The 22,382-nt window shown below is 43.0% G+C and overlaps 1 protein-coding gene across 1 annotated transcript in view; it reads left to right on the top strand.

The window, feature by feature from the left end:
* Positions 1 to 22,382, top strand: part of LOC126475054 (Ca(2+)/calmodulin-responsive adenylate cyclase) — a 375,710-nt gene that overhangs the window by 87,323 nt on the left and 266,005 nt on the right. Inside the window, exons 5-6 of the mRNA XM_050102605.1 lie at positions 7,984 to 8,133; positions 18,195 to 18,313. Coding sequence (XP_049958562.1) covers positions 7,984 to 8,133; positions 18,195 to 18,313 — 269 coding nt within the window. The remainder of the gene's footprint in view (positions 1 to 7,983; positions 8,134 to 18,194; positions 18,314 to 22,382) is intronic.

Here is a 22,382-nt window from a genome sequence, read left to right as displayed (position 1 = left end):
AACTACGTGTGCCAAATTTCTGTTGCTATTTGCATTGCCTTAAAGTTAAAGTGACACGATCATTGTTTCATGGTGAATAGCGAAATAATTTCGGAACTTCACGAGAAACAGTTCTGGATATACTGGCCAAATGTTTTGCCTTTTTTTTTAGCATGGTACTGAATTGATACGTTTGTGTTTGACGACTGAATATACAAGTTCAGTTTGTGTACTAATTTCTGCAGGGGATGGGGGATATCTACCCCTCCTACCTCACTCCACCCTCGCCGTGCCTACACCCATGTAGGTTACCACTCTTAACAGTAGTCTAGAAACATTAGCTATTCACAATGAGCGAACTGATTACGGTTTTTATCTTGATGAATTGCAATGCATTATTTTGTGATAAGGTTACGTCCTTGTGACAGCATGATTTGTGAACGCCATTTTTAAGGAAAAGTAAGTAAATTGACTTTTGAAGATTATTAAAGTAAAAATAAAACTATGTTGAGATGGTACACGCTAAGGCGAGGCGAAATTGGCGGTGATGATTTACTCTATCACTTTGGACCGTTTTGTCCACCCGCCACGTCACTTAGTTCTGGTATACGCCGGTACATTACATTCAGTTAATAATATTGGTTTACAAACAGTTGAAGTTAAAGGATTTAGCCTTCATTTGCAATTATACTGTAATAGTCCACGTACGAGCTTTTCTTATTTTAGTGTTATTGTTATTATTCACTGAGCAGTATTAGTTTTATTACGTTGAAAACTGACTGTCATTTGCGAAAATAATAAAAACTGAAAGAAAGATGTGCTCATAAGAAATTTCAAGTTCACGTAAATTGTAATAACTGTTTATACTCGTTAGAAGGAGAATCAGATCATGTTGATATCTTGGCTGATCAGGAGTATAAGCTCATTATTTTCCGTTCAAGTAATTAAACTTGTAGATTAACGTTTCTCACTATCAAATCTTAAGTGAATGACTTCTTCAATATCGAATATTACGTCTTTGGTCTAAAAATATTCACAGTTACTTATTTTCATTAAAACACAAATATCTTTTCGCTCAGATGTGTTACCATAATTTCATAGATCAAAGAGATCTTTTCCCCCCTTGGTTTAGTAAATAATTCGCATATAAAAATGAACAGCATTTTTCTTCTCAATTCAGAACAGTTGCACCGTTTTATTTCCTTCAAAAATAGATTTATTCACTTTTCACTAAACAAACTGTTGAGAAATTCTGCTGTAACCTGTCTGGGACCTTAACTTAATCACAAGACGTGTAAAACATGTGCACGCATCTGTGAAAGATGCAGTTGCTTGAACTCAGCTACAGACAACTTAACTTCGTTCTTACACATTTTCTTTAATCCAGCGGCGCCACCCGCAGTGGCCGAGCGGTTCTAGGCGCTACAGTCTGGAACCGCGCGACCACTACGGTCGCAGGTTCGAATCCTGCCTCGGGCATGGATGTGTGTGATGTCCTTGGGTTAGTTAAGTAGTTCTAAGTTCTAGGGGACTGATGACCTCAGCAGTTAAGTCCCGTAGTGCTCAGAGCCATTTGAACCAGTTTTTAATCCAGCGGCCGTGGGAAGAGTTGTGGCAATGTTTCGCGCATTTTTGTGCCTTGGACGGCCGTATTGGATCCGGCCACGTGTCGCGGTGCACCACATGGCGTATCCGCGACATTCTCCGGGTCTCCTCGGCAATGAAATATACATACTCTTTGTAGTTTCAAATTAAAAAAAAAATACGAGTGCAATAAACTCAATCTGTTAATTCTATGCGTTGCCGTACACATTGCACGTGTGCGTTAAGTGTACGATATTTGGTAACAGTTGTGGCTGCCCCAGCGCGACATAGCGATAGGCAGCGGCGGCGCTACGCACGCGCGGCGCCACGTGTCTGGGCGGCGGGCACGTGTTGCGCCGTTATATTATTCAGGCCGTCTCCAGCAGCCGGGGGACCACTGCGCCGTTCCGGCTATCGACAGGGGGGTGGGGGACGCTGAATGCCTAACACACCGCCGCCGCCCCGGAGAAAACGTACCAACCCGACACCCTCCAACCCCTCTGCATCTTGTACATTAAATCAGCTTTATAGCAGCCAGCGGCCCCTCAGTCGTTCCGTAACTGAGAAACGGCCGGCACGTGGGACAAACCGCTAGGGACACGGCAGCCACTCAAATGACAAAGTATCGCAGAACTTGAGGCACGCCGTTACTGAGAAGTTTCATTAAATACGTACCAGTGCCACACGTGTTTAGGTAAACATTGTCCGTTTCTGATTAGGGCCAGTTCGAAAACATCTTTCTACACAAGCGATACATTATTTTGACGCACACTTCGCCTCGTCCATTTTTCCACACAAGGGACGTACAATTTGGCGCCTCCTCCCCTTCCCTTTTCCTTCTCTTCTTCGTGCATTAGTTGCCATGACTTGGGCACTGAACCTAGTAAGCTTGGGGATGGTTGTATTTGCTACTACTTATGATACGCTCTTTGTGCCCAGCGGTAGACATTTATCGAATTGCCGAGCATACAGATTAGGTTCCCATATGTGGTCAGCTCTAAGATTTGTTAACTAATAGAATCCAACACGTTTTGCTCGAAGACGATTGTTCATCAGATACAAGGGTGTCGTCGGAGGTGTTCCGAGAAGTGTGATAGGACTGTTGTTCTTTATATACAAGGGGCGTGTTGCAAAGTAAAGTGTCCGACCTTTTTATAGGACCAGGTCGGGACTCTGCGGATGATGATCAGTGACAGCGAACCCGCGGCGTCGCCTTGTCGCTGCGGTCGTGTGTGGTCTGTTGTCGTCATGCTGCAGGAGAGGGTGCTCCATGTGTTAACGAACATGTTATGCCCCACATTTCGGAGCCATCTTGCGGCAGAGGACTGCAAATATGTAGACGTGAAGAATTAAGATGTAGTATTTTATTTAAATAGCTTCAAGAGTTACAACATGAAAAATGCAGAGGCATTACGTATCAGCGCGCCCTCGTATATAAATGTTTTGATGGACAAGATGAAGAACTATCTGCGACTGTTCGTTGATTACGCTATGATGGACGTGATGGTGTCGTCGTTAACTGATTAGAGGAGAATGCAAGATGATTAAGACACAATCTAGTTGGTGTGATGTATTTCTAGTTTGCTTTAAATGTAGAAAAACGTATGGTAAAGTAGATGAGATGGAGTACAATTCTGTATCGCTCGAATACAGCATTAGTAGTGTGCTGCTTGTCGCAGTCACGTCGATTAAATATCAGCGCGTAACGCTCCCAAGTGATATGAAATTGATGGAGCACGTAAGGTCTCTTGTAGAGAAGGCGAATCGCCAACTTCGGTGCATTGAGAGAATTAAAGGAAAATGTAACACATACATAAAGATGATAGGAAAATTAACAATTGTGCGACCCTTTCTTGACCACTGCTTGAGTGTTTGGGATCCTCAACAGATCGGATGGAAAGAAGACATCGATACAGTTCGGTGCCGTTCTACTAGATCTGTTACCGGTAGCATCGATCAACACGACAGTGTGAAGGAGATGCTTCGTAAATTTAGGTGGGAATCCCAGCAAGGTTCTTTTCGGGGAAAACTATTTAGAAATTGGAGAACCGGTATTTGAATCTGACTGCAGAACGAGTCTACCGCCGTTAACGTACATTTCGCGTAAAAACTGCTAACACGAGATAAGAGAATTTCGTGCACATACGGAGGCACATAGACAATCTACACTCATTCGCTACATTTGCGAGTGGAACACGAAAGGTACGAGGTACCCCCCTTTATGCACCACATGCTGGCTTTCGTGGTATGTATGTAGATGTCGAAATTATGCCCTAGAGGCGCCAGAGGTACTTGAGTCGCTAGGGCCTTAAAGCGGTCTTGTTTGTGGTACACGCCACGTGAACCATAACAGTTGTATGTAAAGAAAAGACTCTCCCAGGGAAACAAGTGCGTTTAGTATCACTTTTTAAAAATTATTAGTCTTCGGACACTTCAGGGTTATATCACCTTCTATTCATACTGTGCACTGAACAGGCAATAAAAGAAACCAAGGAGAAATTCGCAAAGGAAATTAAAATCCAGCGAGAAGAAATAAAAACACTGAAATTTGATGGGGACATGATAATCCTGTAAAAGACGTCCAAGGACTTCAAAGAATAGTTGAACGGAATAGGTACTGTCTTGAAAAGAGGTTGTAAGATGAATATCGATAACAGTAAAACAATGGTCATGGAATGTGGTAGAATTAAATCAGGTGATACTGGGAGAATTACATTACGAAATGAGACACTGAAAGTAGTAAGAGTTTTGCTTTTTGGGCAGCGAAAGAACTGATGTCCGACGAAGTAGAGGAGATATAAATGCACACTGAGAGTAGCAAGAAACGCGTATTAACATGAAATATAAATTTATATACTAGCGAGTTTTCTGAAGGAATGTATGCGGAGTGTAACCTTTTAAAAAAGTGAAACGCGGGCGATTGAAAGTGCAGACAAGAAGAGTAGAATCTTTTGAAGTGTGGTGCTACATAAGACAACTGAAGGTTAGATGGGTAAATCTAATAGTGAAGTACTGAATCGGTTAGAAGAAATTATTTATTACGTTACTTTGTTACCCTTGCGCCGGGTCGATGAGAGGGAGGTGGAGAGGGGATTTTTTTTAGGGGGGGGGGAGGGTTAGATAAGCTCTTGGAGGCTGGAGGCTGTCGTCTGCTCTCTGGCCTCTGGCCTGATATATAATTACCTCTCTCCGCCATTTATTTCTCATCTCTGGCATCAAAATTAATGTTAGTGCCTCTTCTTTATCACTCCTGCAAGGGAATGACGACTTCTTGCTTCTTACTGATATTTGGCATTTTTCCGAATGTGAGGTCGTGGAGACGTGGCGTGTTTTAAATGTATTGTTATCGCAGTCTTTCTTTAAGCTGTATAAGAGGGTGTACCCAAAGAAAACCGGAATTATTTTTTAAAAGTTATATATTTTCAAACTGTTTACAAGAAAACTTTTTCCCCTTCAAAATACTCTCCATTACAACTAACACTTTTGTCTCACCGGTGCTTTCACTGTTTGAAACATTTTTTTGTAGTCATCTGTAGAAATGGCTGACAGCTTCTCCCTCGTTTTTTTTCTTCTTGACTTCTTAAGTGTTGTCAAATCGGTGTCTTTTAATACCCTTTCCCTGTGTGCAAATAAGAAAAAGTCGCACGGAGTCAGATCAGATGAGAAAGGTGTCTGGGACAGCGGAACCATGCCATTTTAGCCAGAAACTATCTTACAGGGATGGCTGTGTGTGCTGGTTGGTTCTCTTGGTGGAAGAACCAATCTCCTGTCTACCACAAATCTGGCCTTTTTTGACGAACACTGTTGTGCAATCTAAATTCAAACTTCCAAATAAAAGATTTGATTGACTGACCTGGCGGAATATACTCTGAATGAACTACGCCCATGGCCTCAAGAAAGCAAATAAGCATTGTTTAGATGTTTCATTTGACTTACATTTTTTAGACAGGGTGACGATGACGGCTTCCATTGGCTTGACTGTTGCTTTGTTACTGGGACGTAAGCATAGCACCATGATTCATCCCAGTAATGACCTTTGACACAATATCTGGATTAGTTTCAGGCTGTTGTTTCAAAGCACGACATGTTTAACTCGACTTTCCTTTTGATTGCCAGTTAGAACCCGAGGAGCAAACATTACAGCAAACCTTTTCATTCCCAACTCTTCCGTTAAAATTCGCTGAACCGAGCTCCAAGATAAGCCACTAACCTCCGACAGTTGATCAATTGCCTGCCGACGGGTTGTGAGCACGAGCTCTCAAATTTTTTCGATTTTTTCGTCGATTCGGGCAGTATAAGGTGTCCATAACGAGGTTAGTCATCAGTCAACATGTCTTCATTTTTAAATCGAGTGAACCACACGTACACTTGATATTTTCCCATAATTCCATCTTGGTAAGCTGTTTTCGACATTACAACAGTTTCAGCATAATTTTTACCGAGTAGAAAACAAAATTTCACAGTTGCAAGTTCTTCACTCGGACTTCCCATCATAAAAAACGAAACAAGAACAGCCGGCCGCTGTGGCCGTGCGGATCTAGGCTCTTCAGTCTGAAACCTCGTGACCGCTACTGTCGCAGGTTCGAATCCTGCCTCGGGCATGGATGTGTGTGATGTCCTTAGGTTAGTTTGGTTTAAGTAGTTCTAAGTTCTAGGGGACTGATGATGATGACCACAGATGTTAAGTCCCATAGTGCTCAGAGTCATTTGAACCATTTTTTTGAAACCAGAACAAAACACCGCTAAAAAAAAACAATCAGTGCAGATAAAACCGAGCAAGCCAGGTCGACAGCACAGGCAGCACTGAATTGGCAATGAATTACGTTATAAACGTCTAGAGGCAGAAATGCGTACTACACAATCTCCGCCCACGGCAGTGTTATTCCGGTTTTTTGGTTACTCCGTCTTAGATCAACGGAATACTCGATTACAGTGGTGTTTTTTGTATCTTTTGATTCGGTTAGTCTGCAGGAATTCGTGTGTGTTATTTTTATGTGGTTGTCTTGGAATGGTTTTAGTCCTACTGTCGAGTTTCTCGTTTGTCCCCGTGCACCCCCCCTCCCGTCCTCCAGTCCTCTCCCCACCCGTTACTGTAGTGTCATTAGGTGAACTGCAATATTTCGATTGTTTTTGTGTTTATTTGCGGCTGTAATCATCTATTTCCTATTCTCCATTTGGAAGGATGAAGCGACCTCTAATCAAATTTCATTTATGGTTCGCTGAATAACCGATATAATTCTAAATGTAACGTTATGGGTCAAAGTAGATGGAATCGGGTGGCGGAGGAAATACCCACCAACAGCTTTTCACCAGCAACGGGAGGAGAAGCGGTAGCCTCATTTTCCTCACAGACATTGTGCCAGTTTTTTTGATTAAAATCCAAACCTCTAGGTAGTTTCTCATGGAGCGATAGCATGTAACTCTGTTGAAAATGGTTATAGTAGTGAACTGTTGATGGTAAAGATGATGGGACCATTGAGTACAGTGGCCTCCATGGTATGCTATTTGAGGGGAGTAGGCTATGCGCCCGCATCGGGTTTCCACCTTCCACCTTCTGCCTTCTCTCGTCGTCGTTCAGCGGAATATGACACCACACTGTACACATATCCGTTATAGCTATGTATTTTACACTTCCAATAACTCTGACACACCGCTGGGAACTGGGCCGTTGTGTGCGGAGGAGGGAAACCTTTCCCGATTAGCCAGCTGTGCCCACTCCTCACGGTCTCCCAGTCTACAATCCCAGACGACCCTTTCTCCTTATTCTTTACTGCAACTTCAGCGTTGCATTCCGTTAGACAGGACAGGACAGGACAGGTCAGGTCTACAGTAAAAGTAATTTTGTATGTGATTTGTTGTTGTGTTTAGTCCAAATACTGATTTGATGCGACTGTCTACCGTAGTCCTGTGCAAGCGTCTTCATCTCCGCATGACTGCGGCAACTTATAGCCATCACACTTTCTTTGATTACCAAATTGCCAATTCCTTAATGCGTCACAAGGTACCCTACCAACCGATATCTTCTTTTGTGAAGTTCTGCTATAAATAACTTTTTTTCCCCAGTTTGGTTCAGTACCTCTTCGTTGCTTCCCGATCTGATGTTTAGCATTCTCTTGTACCACCACATTCAAATGCCTGTCGCCCCAGAAAGTTATTCTGTGTGACATTAGTCAATGCAAGTACGAAAAGTAATCTAAATTTCTAATGTTTTCATGAGCAGCTCGAACGTTTGAAAAGGTCTATAACATGCGATTTACAACTTAGGTTCTGATCACTGTGCACTCCCAGGAATTTTGAATAATATAGTTTTACACATTTACTTTCCCCCATGCTGTACTGTTACTGGCGTTAACACTTTCCGCCGTGTACAGGACTGATTGTACTGTGGTATATAACGGTCCTTCTCTGTCGATGTTTCAGCTGACGGCGAACATGATCGTGTTCCTGTGCGTGAACGTGGTGGGCATCTTCATGCACAACCTGATGGAGCACGCGCAGCGCAAGGCCTTCCTGGACACGAGGAATTGCATCGCTGCCCGCCTCGAGATGGAAGACGAGAACGAAAAGCTGGTGAGTGTTCGTTCGATGGAAGCGTACTGCCTGTGCCTCGTCGAAACAGCCAAGCGGATTCTTTTCTGCATCATCTTCATTACTGTCATTCCTCCGAAGAAATAGCTTCTTTTGATGTTTTACAAGTACTTGTACAAGCACACTTGTATGTGACTTCGTAAGCTATCTCGGAGACATGCGTTTGATACTCTTCTCGAGTTTGCTGTCGAGCTTAAAACTCAAAGTGACATAGTATTTCGACGTCGCAGCTGAGCGGTATCTGCAAGTGAGACGTTATTGTTACTGAGTTCCGTCTAACTGATGCCACGTCGGAGATTGCGCTGCTTTGTGGGACAGGTGTCAAGTGCCTAGAAGTGCTACCCACCCCCCTCCCCCCACTTACAGACTAGAAGTAGTGCTGCCGGTGGCGAAGGCAAACAAAAGCGAGGTATCGCTGCCGTTACTAATCATCCTATGGCCGCCTCGGTAGCTGCGCTGTCAGCGCGACAAGTTACTAAGCGAAGGGGTCTGGGTTCGATTCCCGACCAGGTCGGAGATTTTCACCGCTCGGAGACAGGGTGTGGTGGTGTCCTTACTTTCGTATCGTCAGAATTAACATTACTATTGATCTAGCTGTATGGGCACTACCCGAAAGCCAATAAACTGAAAAAAGAACTAATCCTCAAAATCTTCTGCCGATTGAATCAAAGAATGTCGTGTTTAATGCAGGCCAGCACACGTTTCCACGCCTCGCTCAGAGGACATCCCTTATCCCTATTAATAACGTTATTTGCCAATCTAATTTCAATAGATTGCTTCAGAACACAGCACCTGTAACGAAAAGTGGCAACAACAAACTGAATCTCCTTATCTTTCAGTGCATTTCTCATGTCAGAATTAACATTACTATTGATCTAGCTGTATGGGCACTACCCGAAAGCCAATAAACTGAAAAAAGAACTAATCCTCAAAATCTTCTGCCGATTGAATCAAAGAATGTCGTGTTTAATGCTGGCCAGCACACGTTTCCACGCCTCGCTCAGAGGACATCCATTATCCCTATTAATAACGTTATTTGCCAATCTAATTTCAATAGATTGCTTCAGAACACAGCACCTGTAACGAAAAGTGGCAACAACAAACTGAATCTCCTTATCTTTCAGTGCATTTCTCATGTCAGAATTAACATTACTATTGATCTAGCTGTATGGGCACTACCCGAAAGCCAATAAACTGAAAAAAGAACTAATCCTCAAAATCTTCTGCCGATTGAATCAAAGAATGTCGTGTTTAATGCTGGCCAGCACACGTTTCCACGCCTCGCTCAGAGGACATCCATTATCCCTATTAATAACGTTATTTGCCAATCTAATTTCAATAGATTGCTTCAGAACACAGTACCTGTAACGAGAAGTGGCAACAACCAACTGAATCTCCTTATCTTTCAGTGCATTTCTCACGCGGGTTTTTTAGGATGTTGTAATCGTGTGTGGTGGCGATCTTACACACATCTGTCCTGAAATTATGCATACTTTGATCAGTATTTGCCTTTCCACAGTGTTATGAAATATTATAAAAACTTAACTTCCTTTGCCCCAGATCATCTTTAACACAATCGAAAAGGACTCTAATTTGGCTGGCGAACGAAACACAGTCTTGATATTAAAACTTCTTAAAATTCTCCCTGTTTTAGATGGCGCTCATCCAGCATATGTTCGGAAAGAAGCTGATATAGATTCATCTTGCTTTACTTGCGGTTATGATCTGAACTCCAAAGGCACGACGGATCTGCTGCCCACAGAATTCGCTTTCTGTTTAAATACACTCTTCAGGTCTTCAGTTTTCTGCCGGAAGCTTTTCGTATCAGAAGTAGAATACGATCTTCAGATTGGGTCCAAAGGAACCCAAGGCGTTGTTACCATTAGTTATATAGTTAGTTAGTTACATAGTTACCGAGCGAGGTGGCGCAGTGGTTAGACACTGGACTCGCATTCGGGAGGACGACGGTTCAATCCCGGGTCCGGCCATCCTGATTTAGGTTTTCCATGATTTCCCTAAATCACTCCAGGCAAATGCCGGGATGGTTCCTCTGAAAGGGCACGGCCGACTTCCTTCCCCATTCTTCCCTAATCCGATGAGACCGATGACCACGCTGTCTGGTCTCCTTCCCCAAACAACCAACCAGTTACATAGTTTGTACAACAAATCGTAATGAAGTTGATTTCCATTCGTATTAGGCATTCATACCCCAAAAAATTTCGAGACTGTATTAATGTAAAATAGAGAAAAGTCAGGAGGGTGGTTTTAATGCTAGCGTCTCCCCCGACTGCACACAACGCACAGAACGTTCACACAGTCTTGTGAAACTGTCACGAAAGTCTTTCTACAGGACGTTGTTCAACACACGCGTCACATTGGTTAACGTCGTCAAAGCTGTGGTCCTTCGTGTGAATTTCTGCACTTCGTCCTTTTATGTTAGGTTCATATTCGTCATTCTTAATGATTTTTATCCGAAAAGAATTGTCTGCGTTTCAATCAAGTCACCCCAGGCGTCCACGCGTCGTTGTGTTTGTGCGAGAATCAAAGCGTGAGGTACATAATTTGCGCACAATTTTCTCTTCTTCGAGACAGTCTGGAGGATACGATACGATATGATATTGCAGTGCCTATGTTATTCTGAATTACGATGCGAAGTTCGTCATTCCATTCTACAGCTGATGATTGTCCATATTCGCAATTGCGAATATATTTAATGTATAGTCTGGAGGATGTCTTACACACTTGAGGCGAAGATGTTGCTCCATTGCGATTTTGACACGACGTCGACACTACGGCCACACTTCCTCTACTTAAGAACGCCTATTCACAACTGGCTGTCGAGCGCACGTCATTTGTTTACAGTTGTTAATTCAAGCTGGCACAGTAGTTACAGCGCTTATACGCCAGGAATAAAATCAGTCACTACAGTTTTTTGGACGATCGGTGTATGTATGCCTAACTGTGGCTACATACTGACCATTTACAAGCTTTCTTAAACGCATACATGAATTAATAATTCTTGACCGCCACGTTTTACACATTACGTAGATAGAAATCATCTACGCAATAGGTGGAGTTGTTAAGGAGAAACTTTGGTTGACAACCAGTCACTTGAAGGCACTAGTAAGTAAGCGTAGGTTTGCAAACCTCCCATGAAGAAGGGATGCTGGTTCCAGCGTCACATCTGAAGATCACAACCATTCGTATTGCCGCGAAATATTGTGTCAACTTCACTTGAAGATCTGGCTGCAGACCCGAGAACATCACATCCACATCTACAAACAGCAAACAACCATACGGTGTGGCCAGAGGTTACGTTGTTCCTTCTGCTGATTTAACACCATTTCTTACAACCAAGTTCCACCCCGCTATACGGTCCCTGTTGCTGTGTATATGATGGGTGGCTGGTCTTGCTATAGTTGTCATTGTTACCTCAAGTTTCCACTTCACTGTCACGTCACCAACAATCTACTAGGGCAGCTTCTGAACGGTTGAAATGTCACTGATAAATTTGTTACTCAGGTAAAGTCAGTGATTAGTCTACGTTCGAAGTCACTGATCTCTCGTTACCGAACGATTCTGCGGTTACTGCTTTTCTACTGGCAACACAATGCTCCCGCCCCCTTTTGTACTGACGGGTCCGTCTCCCGTGACGTGTAGTAGCCAATTCCGCATTATGTTGGGGAGTGTGCGTATACTTTAGATGAATCGTGTAGAGAAGTAGAATTGACCCTAAGCATAGACAAACGTATCATATTCCGTATAAATAGGCGAAAGTCATGATATTCTAGTATTATACGGTTACCCAACAATCACCGGAAGCTGTAACATCAATTAAATATCTGAGAATATGCGTACGAAGTGGTTTAATGGAGAAGGAACACACAAATCGAATCGCAGGAAAATTAGATGCCAGACTGAGGTTCAGTGGAAGAATCCGCTGGTACATTATTCCATTAACGAAGGAAGTTCCTCGTAAAACCAATGTTCTACCGATACATGAATATTACCCGTCACTCTTGGACTAATACTACAAGAAATAGAGAAAATCAAAATAATAGCAGCGTCTTTAGATACTGGTTCGTTTACTAAGCCTGGAAACGTCAGTGAGACGCTCAGCCAGCTCCGGTGGCAGACGTTACGAGAGAGACGTTGTACTTCACGGTTTGTTTTACTGTTAAAATTCCGAAAACGTTGTTCCTAGAAGACTCAAGCAATGTATTCTTTCCTGCTACATGTACAGAAATTCGAGCTCCGACGAAAGCTTACAAACAATAGCTCTGGCGCATCATTCCTGACAGGCTCGGAAGTGACAGTGGTAGGTAAAGTACCCTACGCCACGCTCTATAGTGTGGCTTGCATGGTGTTAATGGCGATGTGGTCGGGGGAAGGTGGATACCGATGAGTGAGAAACGAACGTGGTTGAATTTAACTAACTCGTTTGATAGTATTTGTCTTCACCCTGCGATCAGCCAAGTAAATCATTTGTAACAAGATATCATTTCTGTGTTATTGGGCCGTCGGGTGACTAGATTCAACCATCTACTTACGTAATAGATCTGATGGAAAAACATTTGAGCGATATGTGACAGATAATGAATAGTTAACATAGTCTAATGAAAAGGTACACCAGGGCCAGCCACGGTGTGTCAAACGGCACATGAGCCGGATGGGCAGGCCGCGTGCGGGACGAGGCTTCGCCTCAGCTTTGTTCAATGCTTTTCGGAAATACTCGGCGTTTCATGAACTCTAATGGAAGTGCTTGGAGGGAAGACAACGCTCTTTTCGAGGAGCACTATTGCGGAGATTCAGAGAACAGGCATTTGAGGCCGAATGCAGAAGGCCACAACGTACATTTCACGTAAGGACATGAAAGTAAGATGAGTGAATTGAGGGCTCGTTCGGATGGTTACAGTCAGTCATTCTTTCCTCGCTCTATTTGCGAGTGTAACAGGAAAGTAAATAACTAGTAGAGGTACGTGGTATCCTCCACCATGCAGCGCGCAGCGGCTTGTGGAGTAGATGTGGATGTACAGCACGACGTTTCATTCAGTGTTGCTGTGACATTTTCCGATCTGCACAACTCTCTTCAGTAGGGCAGAATCGCGGTGTCAGTGCTGCTTACACTTCGCTATTTTTTCATAGTTTGAAGGACGTTCAGTGGCTGTTCGCACAAAAAGCGGCAGTCAAGCGATCTATCGTCACAGGATTTAAAACTGCATGGGAATGTCAGAAGACAGGGATGAGAATTTGATACCCATTATGCAGTCGCATAATTGACAGGTACTGCTATGAAGAGACGTTACGAAACCATGAAGAAAGAATTTAAAAATTTAGTTAACAAGAGCAAAACAGTACAACGATCGACAGATGATATTTTGGTTCGGTATATCAAGAAGCACTTTGTGCTAAATTTTCAGGTATGGAGCACTTGAAGAAATTGGTCCTTGGAATAGTAAAATTTCTGAAGACACATGCATTATTCCAATGTCAGCTGGAAAAGTTGTCACGGGATTGAACGAAGAGCGTGGAGAATTTAGATATCAGCTCCAATATGCATGAAAATGCTGCGAGGCAACGCGGCCATTTGGATGCACTTTTAACAACTTTTCTTATTTCTTGACCACACTTTTATTTTTCCAACAATCTTATGCGTTTCGACTTTCCGTCATTTTCAAAGGCGGTTTAAGGTTAGTCACACAAAATTGTTCCTTAAATGTATCACAACATTCTCTAGCACTAGAATTCTGTCGTGCTACAACTTGTCTAACGAACAATATTATGTGACTAACCTAAAACTGCCTTTGAAAATGACGGAAAGTCGAAGCGCGTAAGGTTGTTCAAAAAATGTTTCGGAGACATAAGAAAAGTTATTGAAAGTAAATAAAGATATTACTGCAGAGAATGTTGGTTAAGTCCACGGGTTTGCCTGGAATGATTTTTCTTTTTAAAACCCGCTTTGTTGAATTTATGAAGGAGAAAGGTATGCAGGAACGAAAATTAGAACATCCTGAATGGATTGCAGACCTGGCTTAAATCGACTTGCTTGCACATTGCTCGCAGTAAGACATTTCAGGGTGGGAAACAACTTCTTTCTGCTTTTATGGGGATGCATTTAAAAAGAAAATCGCGTTGTAGAAGGGACAAATTTGGACAAACACAGATTAGTTTCCTAAGCTTACTGTTGTTAAAGAATACGCGAAGTTTGAAGGATTCATTGCGACCTTGAAAGAATTGCAACGATAGTTTTCTAAATGTTTTGAGGACACTGCCAGTTTCACAATTGTTGCTGTTTCAGTTGAGAGCGCTCCTGTACATGTGTAGACATCAACTGATTTATCTGCAGTGCAATTCCCGTTTCAAAGACGTGTCCTTATACATTAAAATTGCCCAGCACATCTTCAGTGTGTTCCTTAGGTAGAGATTCGACGTTTCCATAATGAGGATGCAAAAGTGCTACAATATTTCATTCAGCGTATGTGCGTGAAACACCTTTTTTCTTTTATGTGACTAAACAAGTCGCGATTACTTGGCAACCTGAGCGCCAAAATCTGTGAAATTTTCTGTCTGTATACCGGCTATTTGTAACAGGTAAAATTTTGTCATATCTGTGGCACGCCAAAATTTTAAATAATACTGAATATTTGTGTCGTTTGTGATTTATGCTGTCGTATGCAGAGCGAATGCATTGCCATCTAAATACAGCGCATTAACAATTTTCCCCCTCATCCCCTTCAGACATCGTGGCGTGGTGGTAGGGGAAGTGAGTAACCAAACTGAGCTCTGTGGCATCCGAGACAGGGCACGGTTCACAAGCTGCATTCTTGTGACCATCCCTGGGATGCACTGATTCTACAACCAAAATCATTGTTTTCAACACTGTGCAAAAGAATTAAAGTGTCAATTTTTGAAACAACTGTCTTTTCCCCCTATTGTGACGCAGAGGTGTGAAATTTTGGTGAAGAATGCCTACAATCTTCCTCTGTAACGATGGGAAAACATGGCGCTCTGCGACGTAATCCTTGGCCTCATTGACGCTTCAAATGGCAAGGTGTTGACACAGGTGAAAGAAAAAGTCACAACTCAGAAGATAATATGAGGTGTAACGTGGCAGATGCCACAAAATTTCACCGTAATTATGTCCAAAACCACAGTGAATGTTTTGAACGACGGGAAGTTCGTCGTGTCACTGCCTCCCCCCCTCCCTCCCCCCCACCTCCTGAAGCACATCTCACTCCTTTCTTTTGACTCCTCTGTGATGGATGCCAGCAGTTTTTTTTTTTGTTTAAAAAAAAGTTTAAAGCTGTTTTTTAAGGATAGCTAAGAAAAACAATTTAGTCACTCCACTGCTCAGAATACACATGAAAGAGCCTCAAATTTCGCATGCCCGCAAGCAAACGCTAGATCAGCAGTATAGTGCCACTCAGATGTAGGAAGCGTTAAGTTTTCTTTCCGTTTTATCGTTTTATGTGTCATGTAGACGCCCTGCTCCCCCCCCCCCCCCCCCCCACCACCACCACCACCACCACCACCACCACCATAGACACAGCACGGAGGTGCTGCCTCAGATTTCGTCGAATGGTGTTTAACGACCGCTAGTATTGCTGTATACAACAAATTGCGGTCGCGCTACGCTCCAAAGCGCTCAAATAACATTCAGTGAGATTGCAACCCCATAATTTCCTTAGAGAATAGATGAATCGTCTAAGGGGAGGGTGCGGTGATGGAAGTACCAGCACTGTCAAAGGCTTTGAAAAAGTTGTTCTGTTGCACATCGCACTGCAAACTGTCGTTTTCAACAGTGAAATGTGCGTATAACGAACGCCCCAAGAGAAGGTGTGGTTTAATCTACGCCCTTTATGCCACCTCTTGAGGCCTTTCTATGTCAATTCTGACCGGCGGTGTGTCTGAAATGTTTTCCTTGGGCACACATAGGAAAATTGCGTGATTTCAATGCTTGGCGTCGCGCTTGTGACCTCCATCGCTGAGGCGACAAGAGAAAGGGGGGGGGGGGGCGAGATATAGTTAAGCTCGAACTTCTGACCTCTGGTCTTTATTTTGCATGCACCGAGTCCTTGCTGTTCAAAGTGTCACCAAGCTCTAAGGTGATGTCGCAGGGCGCCGTTACAGAAATAGGTTGTAGGCACCTTTGAGCCAAATTTCAAACTTCGACATCCCAAAGGGGAAAAATGACAGTATATAAAAAAGTGATCCATTAATTCTTTTGAACAGTATTTCAGTAATGCTCTACAGTCAGTTCGGGTATAGTATGTTTGTAAAATTTAAACATTTACGTCATATTATCTAGGTTGTAAAGTGGTATTGCAGGATACTGTCGATTGCCGCCAAGTATTCTTTGCATGAATCGGTGAATAGATGATAAGTGAAAGTCTCTCTCTCTCTCTCTCTCTCTCTCTCTCTCTCTCTCTCTCTCTCTCTATTCGTTTAGTCGGTTCCGACTCTTTGTAACCCCATGAACCAAATCACGCCACTTTTTCCTGTCTTGCACTTTCTCCCGTAGACCTTCCAGGTTGGAACACATTGCTTCTGTGATGCCATAGATCCATCTCATCCTCTGACGTCCTCTTCTTCTAGTTCCTTCAATCTTCCCCAGCATTAATGTTTTTTCCAGCGATGCATGCCTTCGCATTGTGTGTCCCAAGTAGGTCAGCTTTTGTTTTAACATTAGGCCTTCCAGGGAGAAATCTGGTTTTATTTGCTCCAATATTGATATGTTGGTTCTCTTTGCAGTCCATGTAACTGGAAGTTTCCTTCAACACCACAATTCGAAGGAGTCAATTCTTCGCCGTTCAGCCTTTCTAATGGTCCAGGTCTCACATCCATACGTCACAACTGGAAAGACCATAGCCCTCACAATACGGATCCTTTTTGCTAGTGTTATATCTCTGGACCTTATAACCTTGTCAAGGTTTGACATCGCCTGTCTACTGAGCAATACTGCTTGGTGTGTAGTATTCCTGTTTTAGATTGTCTTCAGAGAACACATCACAGCATTGAAATACGTTCAAACCATTCAACATTTGCGTACCTTCTAAAGCAGAAATACCACAGACCAAGAACTATTGAAAGAGATATGAACTTCACAAGACTTATTAAAGATAGAGACGACCTACCATTCGAAGAAAATTTCCATATGCGGAAAGCATCAACACAAAATAAACGGTTGCTCAATGACCAAATTAATTTTCGAATAGACACTATATAAAATACTTCAAGAAATCACATGGAAAAAGAAAAGGGCCTTTTCCATTCTCCACTCTCTCCCACTCTACCACCATCCCTCCCACCAATTCCATTTTTCATCTTGCTCCTCACCTTTTCCTCCAACTCATTATCCATCATGCACTTATGTCCATTTATCTTCGCTCCTCCCGCTCTCCCCCCAACATAATTAACTACAGAGAAAAGGACTAGCGGCAATGTCGGCGGTACACACTTAGAAGTATACAAATAAACAGTGGACAGTGGTGCACTAAAATGAGTGCTGTGTAAAACGTAAAAAATGCAGCGTTCAGCAAAGCAGTGAAAAAGTAGACCCCAAGTATCAGAGCCTAATGAAGAATGAAACCAAAGACGTGTTAGCAGACGGCATTTGATGTAGTGTAAGTAGAAACCAACAGTTTGCTAACAATTTTTTTCGTTCTAAAAAAGAAATCAAATTGTAAATATTGTTAATTATAGGCAACTGATGCTTTACTGCAATAAAGCGAAACGCGTCTGTTGTGAAAAACTCGCGTTTTGTTATAGTTGTAATGACGAGACAAAAATACCCGCAGCCATGTCTGATGGCCTGTAAGTTATTTACAAACAAATGTATGAGGCGATCATGGTTAACTTTCTGATGTTAGGCCACCTACTGTTACGCTTTATCACTTACAGTAAAATATAACTGCAGTGCACTACAACCAGATGGACATCTTTCGGCAGTCTGTGTCTTATTAACGCCATACTGGTGGCCCCTGTGTATTGCCTTGCCTCCCTGACCCCGCATTTTTACCTGACATCAACGGTTTCATTTGCAGGAGCGGCTGCTACTATCGGTGCTGCCACAGCACGTCGCCATGGAGATGAAAGCGGACATCATCTCTCCAGTGGAGGGCCAGTTTCACAAGATTTACATCCAGAAGCACGAGAACGTCAGGTGAGTCCCGTCCACCAAATCAGAGACGTTGATGGTGAGTTACACTTCTAGTGGCACACGCATGTTACGTTGCCGAAACTACTAGGTTCTCAGTATGAAGATGAAGTAACTTACTAACGCGGTATCTGTAAATCTGTTGATTGTAATGTTAGGAACGGTACACGGATGTTCATTATCGTCCGTAGCAGTTCTACATCGACGAGTGGCAGACATTAAGTTTTAATAATGACGTAGTGCTGGAAAGTAATGCCTCGGATTTCATTATACTGAAAACTCTTAAAAGCTTTTTGACTAAAACAAACTTTATTAACATTCTACATAGTTATTCTTCGTGTCTACGTCTTTGTGGCCTTCTGGTGCTAGATGGCTACGAATTGTGGCATGTAGCATGGCTTTCTGTAACGTAACTATGTTGGTGAGTGAGAAACAGCATTCTGTAATTGAGTTTCGAATGCGAAGATTTCGTCTACACATGAAGCACCCTATCCTGCTACACGACAATGCCGGATGACACATGCGCGCTGTGACGTGTCCAACAATCCTACGCCTTGGGTTCTGTGTCATCGATCATCTTCTATACCGTCCCAACTTGACCCCATCTGATTTTTCATCTGTTTCCAAAACTTAAAGAACACCTTCGAGGACTCCACTTCGATAGTTATGAAGCGGTGCAAGCAGAGGTGAGGTTCTGGCCCCGTTAGCAAAGGCGAACATTCTACAGGAGGGGCGGCTAAGATTTTGGCTCACGAACCGTGCGCTCGCTGCACATTTCTCTCACTGCCATGGCATGCTATCAGAATGATTGGAGGGAGGACAACGGGCAACTGCAAACGCACCTCATTTAAATAGAAGTAGAGTCGCACTACGTACGACCTCGTTTTGTATTTCATATTTCTGAAAAACATGGATCACGAACAAAACAAATTGTCAGATTATTTAGTAATTCTTGGCACACTGAAGACATAATATAACCTATAATTGGTAAACTTGCTGACAAACGCAGACAATTTGACAGATTTCCGTACTCAAGTTGTCACGTAAAAATATCCTTCACACATATAAATCGATCGAAATGTTGCAGGACTTTTGCAACCTCATTATGGAGACGTGGAAACTATCTAAGGAAAGCAGTGTAATCGTACTGGACGTTTGGAACGTAAAACGATTGGTCATGAAAACGGGAATTATCTTGCAGGACAATCATTTACATTTGCACATGCACAGGGGTCCTTACCACTGAAAGGCAAACAAATCGAAATCATATGTAAAGTTGGCAGTATCCTTAAAACGTCTAAGAAAGTATCCTTTCAAGGCCACTATGAATTCTTCAAACGTCGCGGTGTCTTTAAGGCAGTGAACTTAGGGATCTGAACTGTTTTTGTCAGAATGTCACTTACAAAAAGCTATTTTGTTTTTTAATGCATCCCCATCAAATCAGAAAGAAGTGGTTACTCGCGTTGCAGTGTCTTACTGTGGGCAGCATGCAGTCTAGTCCACTTAAAATGCGAGGTTTGCAGTCCATTCCGGGTGTTGTACTTCTCATTCTTACACTTCTTTTCCTCCATAAATTCAAAAGTAGCGAGTTTTAAATCGAAAAAATCGTCCCAGGCGTACCCCTTTACTTAACAACGTACTATGCAGTAATATATAAAGTCTCTATAATCTTCGTACAGTTCCACAGACAAGCAGTATAGCGTGAAATAACCGCAGAAATCAATGTGGGACGTCCGACGAACGTATCCCTTAGGACAGTGTTGCGAAATTCGGCTTTATGAGCTGTGGTAGCAGACGACCGGCGCGAGTGCTTTTTCTAACAGCACGTCATTGCCTGCAGCGTCTCTCCTGGGCTCGTGACCGCATCGGTTCGACCCTCGACAGCTGGAAAACGGTTGCCTGGTCAGATAAGTCCCGATTTTATGCTTGTACCGCTTCGTCACTACCAAAGTGAAGACCTCGAAAGTGTTCGTTAAGTTCTACAAACAGATGAAAATTGGTAGGGGCCAATTGGGTACTCCGTGAAGGATGATCGTTGACAGGGAACCCACGGCGGCGGATTGTTGCAGGTTTCGAGTGTGGTGCAGACCCCACGAAGCCATGTACCCGAGTTGTTAACAATGAACAGAGCAAACTGGTCGTGGCTTCGTAATGGCGTGGCTGTGTTCACATGGAATGCACTGGGTCCTCTGGTCCAACTGAACCAACCATTTGGTGGAAATAATTATGTTCGGCTACTTGGACATAATTTGCAGGCATTCGTGGACTTAATTTCCAAATAACGATGGAATTTTTCTGGATGACAATGCGCCATATGACCAGTCCTCATTTTTTCGTGGTTGGTTTGAAGAAGATTCTGGACAGTTCGAGCGAATGATTTAGAAACCCAGATCGCCAGACATGGGACGTAGTCAAGAGGTCAGTTCGTGCACAAAATCCAGCATTGGCAACACTTTGTCAATTACGGACAGCTACAGAGGCGGCATTGTTCAGTACATTGCGGGGGACTTCCAACGATTTTTGAGTCCATGCCGCGTTGAGTTGTTGCACTAAGGCGGGAAAAAGAAGTTCAGACACGATGTTACGGGGTATCCCATGATTTCTGTCACCTTAATGTACATATCAACAGTTGAGTGGTGTTTTCACAACCAGACACGCAAAACGTAATCGTTATTAAAATATGACGTAAGTGGCAAAATATATACAAAAATGCTAAAGTTTATCTCGTACACCTATTGAAGAGGTACTGAATCGAATTGGGGAAAAAAGAAATGTATGACGCAACTTGACTTTTAGAAGTGTTCAGGCGATAGGACACAGAATAATGCATCCAAGAACCGTCAGTTCGATTATGGAGAAAAGGGCTGGGAGCTAAAAATTAGAAGTGAGTCCATGGCTTGGCTATAGTAAGCAGGTTCGAACGTATGTAGGTTACAGTAGTTGTAGAGAGATGAAGAGGCTTGCACATGATAGACTAGCGTGGAGAGCTACATCAAGGTAGCCTTTGGACTGAGATAACAAAAACGACAACAAAATGTTTTTAGTCTGCTAGCGGGATAATATGGTCAAACCACAGTTTGTTGATACCGTCGCTGTAGAATGTTTCACTTTGTTGACGGGTCCACAACCTCACCTCTGCTTGCACAGCTTCGTCACTACCAAAGTGAAGTCCTCGAAGGTGTCCGTTAAGTTCAACAAACAGATGAAAATTGGAATGGGCCAATTGGGGACTCCATGAAGGATGATCGTTGACAGGGAACCCACGGCGGCGGATTGTTGCAGATATCGTTGCGCTCGTGTGTGGTCTGGCACTGTTATGCTGAAGAAAAGTGTGCTCCACGCGTGGACGAACTCACCGAATTCGAAACTCGATTACAGCACGCTGTTTCTCAGACACCGACATAGTTACGTTACACACCGCCATGTTACACGGTACAATTCGGAGCCCTCTAGCGGCAGAGCGTAGACATGAAGAATAAAGATGTATAATCTTGATAAAGTTTGCTTTATTTAAAAAGCCCGAAGAATCTTCTCATAAGGAATTCAGAGACGTTACTGCTCAGCACGCCCTCGTAAGTGTAAATCATTCCTCGTTAATGTGACAAAGTGTCATGACACGTTAATCAGAACGGTTTTCAGTCCAACTACGACTCTAAACTAAAAAAAAATTCAAGTAATGAATTTATGAAAACTTCTGTAACCGCGTTGTCATTTGATTTGGATACTGTTGATTTATGGCAGGGGGTGTTGTAAGTATGACATGTAGGGTTTTATTTTTATTTTTTATTGAGTTTTCGTTGAGTGACGGTAATGTGTCAAATGATGGGGGAAGGGGGGGGGGGAGAGCAGGAGGGAGCAGGGTTATATGCCGTTGGTAAATAAACTATCGTAACTTTGGTTCCCGTCTGGCGGTAGAAGCGCGTTCCATCTGGCACGCAGCCGTTACAACTCAATTGCTTGTTTGGTAGAGTGGACGCTGTGACACAATATTCATATAACAGACTATATTTTCTACTTTCCGTCACTTCTATGCTCTTCCTTAGTGATCTTTCTCCGTTTTCATGTTTTTCATTTC

The sequence above is a fragment of the Schistocerca serialis genome, chromosome 4 (genome assembly GCF_023864345.2).
Source record: "Schistocerca serialis cubense isolate TAMUIC-IGC-003099 chromosome 4, iqSchSeri2.2, whole genome shotgun sequence".
Lineage (NCBI taxonomy): Eukaryota > Metazoa > Arthropoda > Insecta > Orthoptera > Acrididae > Schistocerca > Schistocerca serialis.
The sequence above is the reverse complement of the archived record's forward strand: the minus strand, read 5'-3'. Positions and strand labels throughout refer to the sequence as shown.